This window comes from Microtus oregoni, unplaced genomic scaffold (assembly GCF_018167655.1).
Source record: "Microtus oregoni isolate MIOR12 unplaced genomic scaffold, Mior012 000081F_ref0000091, whole genome shotgun sequence".
Classification (NCBI taxonomy): domain Eukaryota; kingdom Metazoa; phylum Chordata; class Mammalia; order Rodentia; family Cricetidae; genus Microtus; species Microtus oregoni.
The window spans coordinates 1625830-1638648 of record NW_024544541.1 but is presented as its reverse complement, the minus strand read 5'-3'; the positions used below and the strand labels follow the sequence as shown (position 1 = coordinate 1638648).

General features: G+C 42.4%; 1 protein-coding gene and 1 pseudogene across 11 annotated transcripts in view; one reads left to right on the top strand and one right to left on the bottom strand.

Annotated features, from left to right (window-relative positions):
* The window catches only part of LOC121441733 (arginine-glutamic acid dipeptide repeats protein), a 373675-nt gene that overhangs the window by 231007 nt on the left and 129849 nt on the right, over positions 1–12819 (top strand). For all 11 annotated transcript variants that reach the window (XM_041642992.1, XM_041642986.1, XM_041642985.1 and 8 more), the window contains one exon: positions 11900–11948. In XM_041642992.1, the coding sequence (XP_041498926.1) occupies positions 11900–11948 (49 nt within the window). The remainder of the gene's footprint in view (positions 1–11899; positions 11949–12819) is intronic.
* On the bottom strand, positions 8992–9539 carry LOC121441834 (annotated as a pseudogene).

Here is a 12819-nt window from a genome sequence, read left to right as displayed (position 1 = left end):
TAAGTCTTCCTCTCCAGGTTCTTGCAGGTATAATTCTCTTAGTAGCAAAACAACATTAGGAATTGTCTTGGGACTGAAGGTTGTTTGTAACCAGCTGTCCACACGTGGCTAATCTGCTTCCTTCTCACTCCTTTTCAGTTTTTATCTTTATTCTTCTTGAAATAAACTTTGTTATTCCTGTTGTGAGGATTGACCCCCATAACCTGATACCTAGTTGGTAGGTAAGTGCTCCACTTCTAAGCTTTGTGCTCCAGTTTCATTATTTTTTGAGATGGGATCTCGCTAAGTTGCCTAGACTGGCCTCAAACTCACAACCCTACTGTTTAAGCCTCCCTAGTAGCTGGGATTGTAGGCATATAGTACCTACCTTTCTAGGTCTTGAAATTTTGTTTTTAATTTTTTTATTTATCTGTGTGTGTGTGTGTGTGTGTGTGTGTGTGTGTGTGTGTGAGAGAGAGAGAGAGAGAGAGAGAGAGAGAGAGAGAGAGAGAGTTTGCCTGGTGCTGGCTGAAATCACCAGAAGATGGCATTTAATCCTCTGGAATTGGAGTTATGGACAGTGATGAGTACCATTGTCAGCACTAAGAACTGAACCTGGGTCCACTGAAAGAGTAGCTGGTACTCCTAGCTCTTCACCATCTCTCCAGCCCTAAGGTTGTCTTTTTATTTTATTTTATTTTATTTTATTTTTATTTATTTATTTATTTTGGTTTTTCGAGACAGGGTTTCTGTGTGGTTTTGGAGCCTGTCCTGGAACTAGCTCTTGTAGACCAGGCTGGTCTCGAACTCACAGAGATCTGCCTGCCTCTGCCTCCCAAGTGCTGGGATTAAAGGCGTGCACCACCACCGCCCGGCTTGTCTTTTTACTTTTATTCTTTATTTTTTATATTTTATTTATTTAGGTGTTTCAAGACAGAATTTCTCTGTGTAACAGCCCTGACTGCCCTGAAACTCACTTTATAGACCAGGCTGGCCTCAAACTCAGATACTGTGTTTTTAAAGATGCCGTACTCACGCCCCCCATATATATGTATGTATGCACGCACGCACGCACGTATGCACACACACACAGTAACATTTGATATTTTTAAAAATCTATATGCATTTGTGTGAAGGTATCAGATCCCCTGGAACTGAAGGATCTGAGCCATCTCTCAACCGCTGAGCCATCTTTCCAGCTCCTAGTGTTTCCTTTCCTTAACACTGTCCAGTATATACATATATAAAGCAGATAATTGGTATCTTTTGCCTCTTTGCCCACCATATTCAAAGCACTATAATAAAGAGGAGTTAGGTGATGGCTTTGCCTTTAAAGCATTTCAGTCTCTTCTGACTGAGAGAGAGACCTTGGAAGTGTGTTGTAGCCCTACTTACCAGCTCTATGGTTTCTCTCTGCAGACTTAATGTAGTTTGATTTCAGTACAGGAAAAGTCTATCTTTACTCAGGAGACCACTTCAATTCTGGAGGGCAGCCTTTATGATAGGGTTTTCAAAAAATAATTTGTAGCTAGAAGGTGGTGGCACGCCCCTTTACTCCCAGGATTTAGGAGGTAGAGGCAGATCTCTGTGAGTTCAAGGCCAGCTTGGTCTGTAGACAACCAGGACTTGTCTCCAAAAAATAATAATAGCAATAAATTTGTTTGCTAACGCTTGGTATGCATATATATGCACATGTACTTTTCTTTAACTGTGGTTGTTAAACCATTTGCATTTCTGTAAAGTCCACTGGAGCTTGGAGTTGGGACAGAGTTTTATGTGTGCAGATCACTGGATAGTGGGTAAGAAATGCAGAGAATGAACAGTGCTGTCATCACACTTGAAAATAGCTCCCTTTCATCTGCTGTCCATCCAGTCTTTCTTCTAAATATTAAGTGAATCTTCCTCTTTCCTTCCTTTATAATCCACTTAGCCTTCCAAGTCTTCCCTCCTGTGTTAGCACTCCTGAGTGCTAGGGGGTCAGCCTCGCGCCACCACACCCAGTTCTAACACAGTTAACCCCTGCTTCTCTGACCTGATTGAAAGGCTGTAGTTATGGTTCTTCTTTTTTTTTTTAAATATTTATTTTGTATACAATATTCTGTCTGTGTGTATGACTGCAGGCTAGAAGAGGGCGCCAGACCCCGTTACAGATGGTTGTGAGCCACCATGTTTTTGCTGGGAATTGAACTCAGGACCTTTGGAAGAGCAGGCGATGCTCTTAACCACTGAGCCATCTCTCCAGCTCCCTGTAGTTATGGTTCTTATCAGTCTTACTGCTCCTCGGAGGTCTGGACCCTGGATTACAGTTTGGAGAAGCCTGTGGGAGAGCTGATTCTGTAGTTAATTGCTGTGACTTCCTGAAAGAGTGTTTTTACTTTCCTCAGGCCTTACTCTCTTCTGCGGCGCTGTGGAGTTGTGGCAAGGCTTCTTGGGAGCTTTATCAGAGGACTTTGTACTGTTAGTCCAGCTCCAGGCCTAGGTTGGCTTCATGCCAGTGAGTAGGGACCAGTCCCTCATTCTGTTACTAATTCTCCTTATTTCATTGTTTTTTAAAGAAAGCTGAATTTTTTTTTCTGCTAGATAGTTTATCAAACCTCTTTTCAGATTAACTTTGGAGTAATTTTATTATCTCGGAATAAACCCCTTAATTGATAACTATAGCTAAGATACAGTTGATTTAGAATATTAGAGCTCGTTTACAATATCTTAATGTCCAGTATTAGACATCAGGGAAATGCAGATCAAAACTACATTGAGAGTTGAGAGTCCATCTCACCTTAGAGACTATAATTAAAAAAGCACATTAGGGGTGGGGCTGGAGATATGCACAGTGGTTAAGAGCACTTGCTGCTCTTCCAGAGGCTCTGGTGGCGGCGGGGGGTGTTCAGTTCCCAGCACCTATATGGTGGTCACCACCATCCATAACTCCTTATCCAGGGAGTCTATTGCCCCTTTCTGACATACATGAGCACCAGGAATGCACATGGTGCATATACATATAATGAAACACTCATACACATAAAATAAATCTAAAGAAAAGAAAACAAACAGGCCTGGAGAAAAGACTCAGTGATTAATGCTCTCTCAGAGGACTGACGTTTGATTCCCACCTCTGGAAGACTGCCTTAGCTCTTAACCACTGAGCCATCGCTCCAGCCCCTGGTGTTTCCATTCTCAGCACTGTATTTACACATGTAAAAATCGGTGTCTTTTGCCTCTTTGCCCACCATATTCACAGCACTATAATACAAATTGTGAGTCCATTTCTCTTGACTCACAGTTCTCTATAACTTCAGCTCCAGGGAATCTGAACACCCTCTCTGGTCACTACACACTCAGTATGTGCAGGTGCATACACTGTATGCAGGTATATACATACACTTTAAAAAAAGAATGAGAGACTAGCAGACCAGAATGACTTTGAAGGGAAGTGGATAGAGTGTAACATTTACACACTGTAGTAACATAAAATGGTGTACCTTCTATGGAGATAAGTTATAGGGGTTCCTCAAGAAAACCAAAAGCAGAGCTGGTATATTAATCTGTTCTACCACTCCTAGACATGCACCAAAGGAATCTCAATCAGCACTCAAGAGATACTTTACATCCATGTTATTGCAATACTATTTACAGTAGCCATTTATGGACATAGCCTAGGTGCTTATCCGTACATAAGTAAAGACAATGTACTGTCTATCTACAATGGAGAGTTATTCAGTAATAAAAAAGTATTAAATGGATAGAACTGCAGGATCCTCTTTTTAAGTAAAACAAAGCTAGATTATGAAAAATAGATAAGCAAAAGAAAGTGACATGAAAGTGTAAGGTAGACTGTTCAGGGAGACAGACCTTGGGGGAGAATGTGACCACAGTGTTCGACAGACATGGCAAAGATGTGCCATGAAGCCTTTATTGTCCACACTTCCTACATGCTAGTTAAAGCTATAAAATATGCTCTTAGGCACAGTGGGGAGCTCAAAGCAGGCTTGGTTCCATCTCCACGATGGTTTTGGTCTGGAGAGCAAGAAAGCCATTTGTATAGTTTGTAATTTTTCAAAAGTCATGATGGATATGGTCTGAAGGTCAAGTATGGAGATTTGCCCTGTTCTGTGGTCACCACCTCATAGAGCTAAGAATAGCAATGACTGCAGCAGGCCTGTGCTGGTTCATACCATAGCTATTCTCTTCTTTCTACAGTCTCTTTGCTGAGTTAGTTGCCATTATAAGCTGAGGACTAGAGAGATTATGTCAACAGACACGTAGAGCTAAAGTTTGAATCAAGTCCTTTTGTTTCTGTCGCCTTTGTAGTTGGTACTCTGCAGTAGGCGTCCAGAGTGCTTCCCTCCACTCCCCCTTTCTTTGGGTGGGAAGTGACTCCGTAAATGTTCTCAGACCAGCCCTAGGGTGGGGCAGGCCCCTGGGGCTAAATGACCAGCCCTTCAGGGGCTACTGGTTTCTGCCTTCCTATCTCCTGGCAAAGATATTTCTCCCTTTTTGAAATTCAGATGCAAGCTTCCTGCCTCTTTCTGTCCACTCCCTGTTTACTTCTTAGACTAAACTGTTTCCATGGTAACAGGTTACTTTTCAAAGGGAACATCTTGTCATTTAATTTAATCCACTGCAGCTGAAGAGGGCTGAAATATTAAGTTGTAGTTGCTATGGATACTGCTTTGTTACATCAGTTTCTTTTGTATCAGATTTCATATACAATGAATTTATTTTTTTGTTACTAAAGAAATAAACACAATGGCTTACCATCATTGTAAATTGGCTTCTGAAACCATTTTTTCATATTCCAACTAAAGAGTCGTAGAATAATAGAGGTTGCGAGTCAGCTATTTTTCAAAACATATAATTTATATTAGCTATACAGTGAAATTCTCTGTTTTAGGAAGGATAATGGTAGCTTTTTTATAAAACGAACACACACTTACATATTAATCTGGATTCTCAGTATTTCAGTGTTTGAAATCACAGAGATCACTAGGAAATAGAGAGAAATGGAGGAAGCCAGAAGGCTGCACTGGAGTTGGCCTGTGATCCCAGTACTTAAAAGGCAAAGGCAAAAGATTGCGAGTTTGAGCCCAGTATGGACTGCATAGGAAGACACACATTCTCTGTCTCTGTCTCTGTCTTTCTCTCTGTCTCTGTCTCTGTCTCTCTCTGTCTCTCTCTCTCTCACACACACACACATACACACATGTCACTCATGTGCACACATGTGTGCACACGTATGCACATACTTTTCTGGTGTTTCTCGTCACTGTTTTAAGTTAGGTGGCTTTTTTTTTTCGAGACAGGGTTTCTCTGTGGTTTTGGAGCCTGTCCTGGAACTAGCTCTTTTAGACCAGGCTGGTCTAAATTCACGGAGATCCGCCTGCCTTTGCCTCCCAAGTGCTGGGATTAAAGGCGTGCACCACCACCGCCCTGCTAGTTAGGTGGCTTTTGTTTGTTTTGGCTGACACAGAGTCTCTGTAGCCCTAGCCGACCTGGAATTCTGTGCAGATGGGACTGTTCTCCAACTAAGAGATCTGCCTACTCTAACATGATTAATAAAAACCCAAAGACAGGTATTGGGTTTCACCCTGCCGGTCAGAAAGGCAAAGCAGCTAGCCACTGGCTCTTACCTCTACCTCAGTCTGAAATCCTGCCTCCAGGAATTTCAGAATGAGACTATGACTGAGTGCTGTCTCCTCCCATTTTGTAATCCTCTCTAGGGCTGGGTTTAAGGTGTGTGTCACCACTGCTTGGTCTGTAAGACTGACCAGTGGGGCTGTTTTACTCTCTGATCTTCAGGCAAGCTTTATTTATTAAAATACAAATGAAATATCACTACAGCCTGCCTCTGCCTCCTAAGTGCTGGGATTAAAGGTGTGCATCTGGCTTTATTTCCTATTTTTAGTCTTAATTGTAATACATCTGTAGACGACCATTTCTGTCCTGCCCTGTTCCACAGATGTTTAGTTCCAGTGAAACACAGAGGCTTGTATTAATTATAAACTCTTTGGCCTCTTAGCTCCAGCTTATTATTAACTAGGTCTTATTGAAATTACCTGGGGTGAGTGAGAAAGAAACACGGAACATGCAACAAACCTGCTTAGGAGTTTATTAGAGGGGGCATGTACAGGCCTGGGGAAGTCAGTGTGTGTGTGTGGGGGGGGGAGATGATGCGTCCAACTTTTAAAAGATTGGTGGCATGTGTCTTTATCCACTGAGCTGTTTTGGAGAACTCTCACTTAAAATTTTTAAAATTTATTTTGTATATATATTTATGTGTGTACATGCACATCCCATGATGCACGGGTGGAAGTCAGAGGACAACTTTGTGGAGTTGATTCTTTCCTTTTGTACCTTGTGAGTCCAGAAGATTATTAATAAAGTTTTATGTTAACGTTGTAAGCAAGTCTTTATGTGGGAACTTAACTTGGTGGTAAGGTTCTTGCCATCCCAGCAATTAAGCAAAACAGAAGCCAAAACATTACACATAGTCTTAAATATATCAGCTCTCATTATGTCTTGGTGTGGTACCAGAAAGATGGTGAACAGGTGTGGTGGTACACTTCTGTAATGGTGACTCTCCACGGGTTGTAAGTCTGAGGTCAGGCTAAGTATTGAGACTCTGCCTCAAAAGCAACAAATGCAGCAGTATTAAAGTGTTCTGCCCTCTCCAGTTATATAGCTGTGTGGGGCTGGGTTTTCTCCATATGATTTAAAAACTTCAGAAATGACTGAGTGCAATAAAGTAAATATAAAAGTGGACAGGAGAATATAGTTGTGTGCTATTTTTAGGTAATTCTAGAACAATGACTTTATTTTCACTATGCTTTTTGTTGTTACTGCTATTGTTTTTTTAAAAAAAATTTAAACTTTTATTTATTGTGGATTTCACATCATGCATTCCGTTTCCACTGCTCTCTGCTCTTGTAACCTCCCACTGCAAATAAAGATTGAAAACAAAAAACAAAACAAAAAGGGATCTCCCATCCCCAAATAAAGGTTTAAAAGAAAAACCAAAAAAACAAACCACCAAAGGAAAAGAATGTCATCATGGAAGCTGTAGTGTGACCCATTGAGTCACAGCATACCTTTTAACCCTTTCATTGTCACTTGCAAGTGGCCATTGTAACAGGTCATTTGGTCTGGCTGGAGGCCTCTGGCTTCTGCTATAGCACCAATAATGGTCTCTCACTAGGACTCCTCTCAGATATCCTGCTGTTTTAGATCTGTAGGTTTGTCCCATTTACATGTTCCGACCAACCGTTCCTAGATGAGATGGGTGTTGGGGTCGACTAACTCATAGCCCTGGTTCTGTGCCTCGGTGGTAGCTGGGTCAGTCATCCCATTAGCTTGCCAACATCGACTCTACATCACTGTCTGGGCAAGCTCCCCAGCATTGCTTCAGTTAGCTCACCCAATGCAGCCTGAACAGGGAGTGCAGCCAGTTAGTTCTCCTGCTCTCAGATTCGGGTCACCCACACTCATACCACCAGGGCCAGCTCAACTGTGTATAGGACCTCAGTTTCATTCTTAGCACCTTGAAGACCAAGCCACACCAGAGTGTTCTCATTTAGTTAGGCTCCTATCAAACTCTTGCACTTAGCACCTCCTTTGTTAATTCTTCTTCTTCTTCTTCTTCTTCTTCTTCTTCTTCTTCTTCTTCTTCTTCTTCCTCTTCCTCTTCCTCTTCCTCCTCCTCCTCCTCCTCCTCCTCTTTTCTTTTCTTTTCTTTTCTTTTCTTTTCTTTTCTTTTCAGCTTTTCAAGACAGGGTTTCTTTGTAGCTTTGGAGCCTGTCATGGAAATAGCTCTGTAGACCAGGCTGGCCTCGAACTCTCAGAGATCTGCCTGTCTCTGCTGCCCAAGTGCTGAAATTAAAGGTCTTTGTTAATTCTTAATGTAATAGATGTTTGCTTCCTGTTCTTTTCCTTTTTGGACTTCTTAAATTTTTTTTTTTTTCGATTTTTCGAGACAGGGTTTCTCCGTAGCTTTTGGTTCCTGTCCTGGAACTAGCTCTTATAGACCAGGCTGGCCTCGAATTCACAGAGATCCACCTGCCTCTGCCTCCCGAGTGCTGGGATTAAAGGCGTGCACCACCACCGCCTGGCTAACTTCTTAAATTTTTATTTTTAAAGATTCATTTACATATTTTATATATGTGGACACTTTGTCTACATGTCCATTTGTTCATCAGAAGAGGGCATCACATCTATAGGTGCTGGAAATGAACTCAGTCCTCTGCAAGAGCAGCCAGCGCTCCTAACTGCTGAACCATCTCTCTAGCCCTCCTTTTTCCATTTGTTTGTTGTTTCTTTGAGACAGGGTTTCTCTCTATGTATTTGTTCTGGACTCTGTATTCCATGCTGGCCTTGAACTCAAAAGATCTGCCTGCCCCTACTTTCTGAGTGCTGCTATTAAAAGTGTCCCACCACTGCCTAACTTTTTGGGGATTTTTTTTTTTTTTGTCTTTGTTTTTTGGAGACAGGGTTTCTCTGTGTGGCTTTGGAGCCTGTCCTGGCACTAGCTCTTGTAGATGTGTACCACTGCCGTCCGGCTAAGAAAGGTTTTATTTTTCAAACAAAACAAATCCATTAATACACATCCAAATGCCACAGCAAGCATTCACTACGTTTTATGAGGAAAAACTGCACTCTGATGTCAGCTAAAAAACTAGAACAGTTTTAGAACAACATGGATGCATGGACATCTAAGAAGCCATGGTTTGTTTGCAGCTGTGTGGAATGCATGAGCAGTGTGAAGTAATGGAAGGCGGGGTGGCTGCACTCACTCTCAGACCCTTTGCCCCATTGTTCTGTCCTGTTGAATCACTCAGCAGGTAAAGGTACAAAGAACTTAATATCAAAGAAACTTCCAAAAGCCAAGAATAGATTCAAGGTCACGGCTAGTTATTTCCAGGGGTTGGGGGAAAGGGATTCTCAAAAAACATATTTCACAAAATGGCAGGCACTAAATCTAGTCACATGTGCTTGCAGTAGAAAAAGAAGCACCTTTAGATCTTAATAGAGACTGGTCTTCATGATGCGCAGGAACTCTTGCTCATCGATCTTGCCATCTCCATCCATCAGCTTCACCAGTCATTTCCTAGCGCTTCTTATCAGTCAGGTTCTTACCTAACTCCTTGGCCACATGCTTCAGATTTTTGAATGATATTTCCCCAGTTTTATCATCATCGAAGAGCTTGAAAGCTTTCAGGATTTCTTCTTTGGTGTGTTTCTCAGACATTTTCTGAGTCGTCACTATCAAAAATTCACTAAAGTTAATTTTTCCTGTCCCTTCCTTATCAATTTCACTTATCATCTTCTTGATTTCTTCTTTCTTATGTTCAAAACTGATGCCCTCATTGCAACCTTTAGTTCCTTATGTCTGCAGTTCCAGTTCCACCAGCATCAAAGAGATCAAAAACGTCCCAGATTTCCTGTTTCTGTTCTTCAGTCAGTTGGAGCTTAGGGCCCTTTCTTTCTCCCTGACCACTGGATGCCATGTTTGTCTTCTTAAAATTAGTTGTCCTTCCGGCATAGAGCTCCAAGGAAGAACTATAGTGCATCAGCCTGAAGAACCATGCAGGAAAGGCCGCAGGGCCACAAAGAGGTCTAGGAAGGGCTTAGGGGAGCCGCACAGGGTATATCGAATACCCGGTACTTACCATCACTGAATTTTGAGGGAATTTTTATAACATGGTTTCATAGTGTAGCCGAAGTTGTCCTTGAATTATAAACCTCCTGTCCTAGCTTTCTCAAGTGCTAAGATTCCAGGTGTGTTCCTTCACATTGGGTCCCTTCTATTTTTAGAAATAGGAGTAGATTCATAGTTCCATAAGGTGTTTGAGGGTTGTTTTTATTTTGGTGGCATATTACTTTAGCACTGTGGATATCAGTGATATCAGAAAGATTTTTTTTCTAAAGATTTATTTATTTATTATGTATACAACATTCTGCCTCCATGTATGCCCGCACTCCAGAGGAGGACACCAGATCTCAGTACAGATGGTTGTGAACCACCATGTGGTTGCTGGGAATTGAACTCAGGACCTCTGGAAGAGCAGCCAGTGCTCTTAACCTCTGAGCCATCTCTCCAGCCCCAGAAAGATTTTTGTAATCAACCATTAGGGCACCCTAAAACAGCACAGACATTCTAGAACAGGCTAAAGATTGAGCTGTAGCGATTGTGGCTTAAGCTTTCTGAGTTGTAATAGGTCTTGACTGGAGATACTTGTAGTCACAAGAGCATGTGGAAATGCTTTGGCAGGCCATTTTGCTCATGGCTAACTAGGAAATAGAAATGGACATGTTAGGATGAAAATAGTGGCTCACACCAACTCAGAAAACAAGCTGTTGTGCTGAGTGTGGCGGCACACACCTTTAATCCCAGCACTCTGGAGGCAGAGGCAGGTGGATCTATGTTCAAGGCCAACCTTGTCTAAGGAGTGAGTTTCCGCACAATAGGGGCTACACAGAGAAACCCTTTCTCACAAAACCAAAACCCCAAACAATAAACAAAAACCCAAGCAGGTAGTCATGGCCTGGCTAGTTGAATACTTGGCATAGATTTTGAATCATAAACCTAGACGAGTCCATCTACAAGCTTCTGTGTCAGAGAGGGAGGTTGCTGCCAGCTGCAACAGAATGAGCCCTTGGTATAAGTACTTTACCATCAGAGCCCCCTTCTTGTCCACCTGCCTCTGTCATGTTGTTGTGGTTTTATTCCCTCTTGAAAATGCCTATCTTCTGCCTTGCTGTCCTGCCCTTTCTCTGCTCCAGAGGCGCCCAGTCCACGCCAAGCAGAGTGACTTGGTTATTTGGGGGATCTGTGTGACAAAACAACAAATGAACAGTTTCTTCACCTCAGGCAGGAGTTGGCTGGCACCCAGAGCTTACATTCGAGAACCACACAGTGGAGTCATAAAACAATTGCCAGGACTTACCAGTTTGGTTGGGCCACGGTCATAGCTTGTTTGACTGCATGCAGCCTGTGGACAGCTGGTTAGACACTGGAAGCCTGGCTGGCTTGCTTAACTTCGCTTAGAATTTTTTGAAGTTTCTTCTGGAATGGAGTGTCTTATGTTTTGGTATGATATCTGTGATCTTTCTCATTGGGAGATGGGTGCTACCACCCTGCCAGGTCAGTTCTAGAGTCTTGGGACCGGGACCACTTTGTTGTCATTGCCCTCTCTCACCTTGTCAATGCTACTGCACCCCCCTAACCCCCACCCAAACAGTGTTCTTGATGAAAAAATTTATTGAAATAAAAGTAGAAAGTGAGATTGGGCATGTAGCTCAGTTGATATAGTACTTACCTGGCACGCATGCACGCATGGTCCTTGGGTCTGGTCTTCAGGATGAATAGACTGGGTGTGGTTACACGTACTCGCAATCTCAGCCTTAGGAAGGGAGGAAGAAAGGTTAGAAGTTGAGGCTCACCCTTAACTACATAGTGAGTGTGAGGAGGACAGCCCCAGCTACAGGGAGAGGTCCTTCCTCAAACCAGCAGGTGGTGCAGTCAGATTTTGAGAGGGGTGAGAGGTTAAGGACCTGTGCATGTAGTATGTGTAGCTGAAGCAATGTTGGAAACAGTGAAGGAGTGGCCTCCTTTTAAGACGCCTCTCTGGGGCTGGAGAGATGGCTGAGCAGTTAAGAGCACTGGCTGTTCCTTCAGAGGACCCAGGTTCCATTCCAAGCACCCACGTGGCAGCTCACAACCATCTGTAGCTCCAGTTTCGGTGTTGTCCACCTGCTGCCCTCTTTGGTCCTCCGTGGACAAACATACACTCAGGCAAAGGTACATACACATAAATAAATATTAAAAAATAAGATGTCTCTCATCTACGTGGAGTGATTGACTTCCCTTGAAAACTCTTGGAAGGTTTGTCAGAACAGCTCTGTTAACTTTCCACTCTCTTCTCTGCAGGAGGCTGAATAGCACACAAGGAGAAATTCGAGTTGGCCCCAGCCATCAGGTAAACTACATTTTACTAACTTAATAACTTTTTATTTTTAATTTTTCTGCTTTATCTTTATTTTTGATGGCTGGAGAAATGGCTCAGTGGTTAAGAGTACCGGCTGCTCTTCTGGAGGACTTGACTTCAATTCCCAGCACACATATGGCAGCTCACAACTGTAGCTCCAGTTCCAGGGAACCTTACACCCTCACACAGATATACATGCAGGCAAAACACCAATACATACGAAATAAAAGCAAATAAATTACTTTGTTCTTTCAAGTAGCATCTTAGAGTAGTTATTGATAATTCTCTAGTTCTCTTAAATACAGAGCTAAAGGATTTTGGGGGTACTTGTGTGTGCGTGTGTATGTGTGTGTATAAGGCTTTTGTTTTTCTTCTTTAGCTTTTGAGCATTTTTATGTAACATAAACACTTCTTCGGAACATATTTTACCTTTTTGATGAGAGAAAGGTGAAAACTTGAAGACAAAATTGAAATGCGGAAACTGGTAGGGGCTCCTTGTTCCTAAATGGCTCTCATTTTCTGATGAAGGCAGAGATACACGGTAGCTGGGCGTCCCATTCGTTGCTGTCTTCCTGGAATGAACTGTTAGGTGGGCCTGAGCAGGAAGGACTGCCTCTGCACTGTGGATTCCTAGGGTGTCATTTTACAGTGGTGAGAGGGGACCAAAGCCTTGCTCACACTAAGTAGGTTCTCTGCCTGTGACCTGTACTACTGTCCCTGGCTCTGGACTGGAATTTCTGCTTTTTTGGATTTTTTTTTGTTGTTGTTATTGTTGAGTTTTTTCATTTGTTTGGTTTTTGGTTTAGGTTGTTTAGTTTGATGTTTTGTGATATATATATATATATATTTTTTTTTTTTTGGT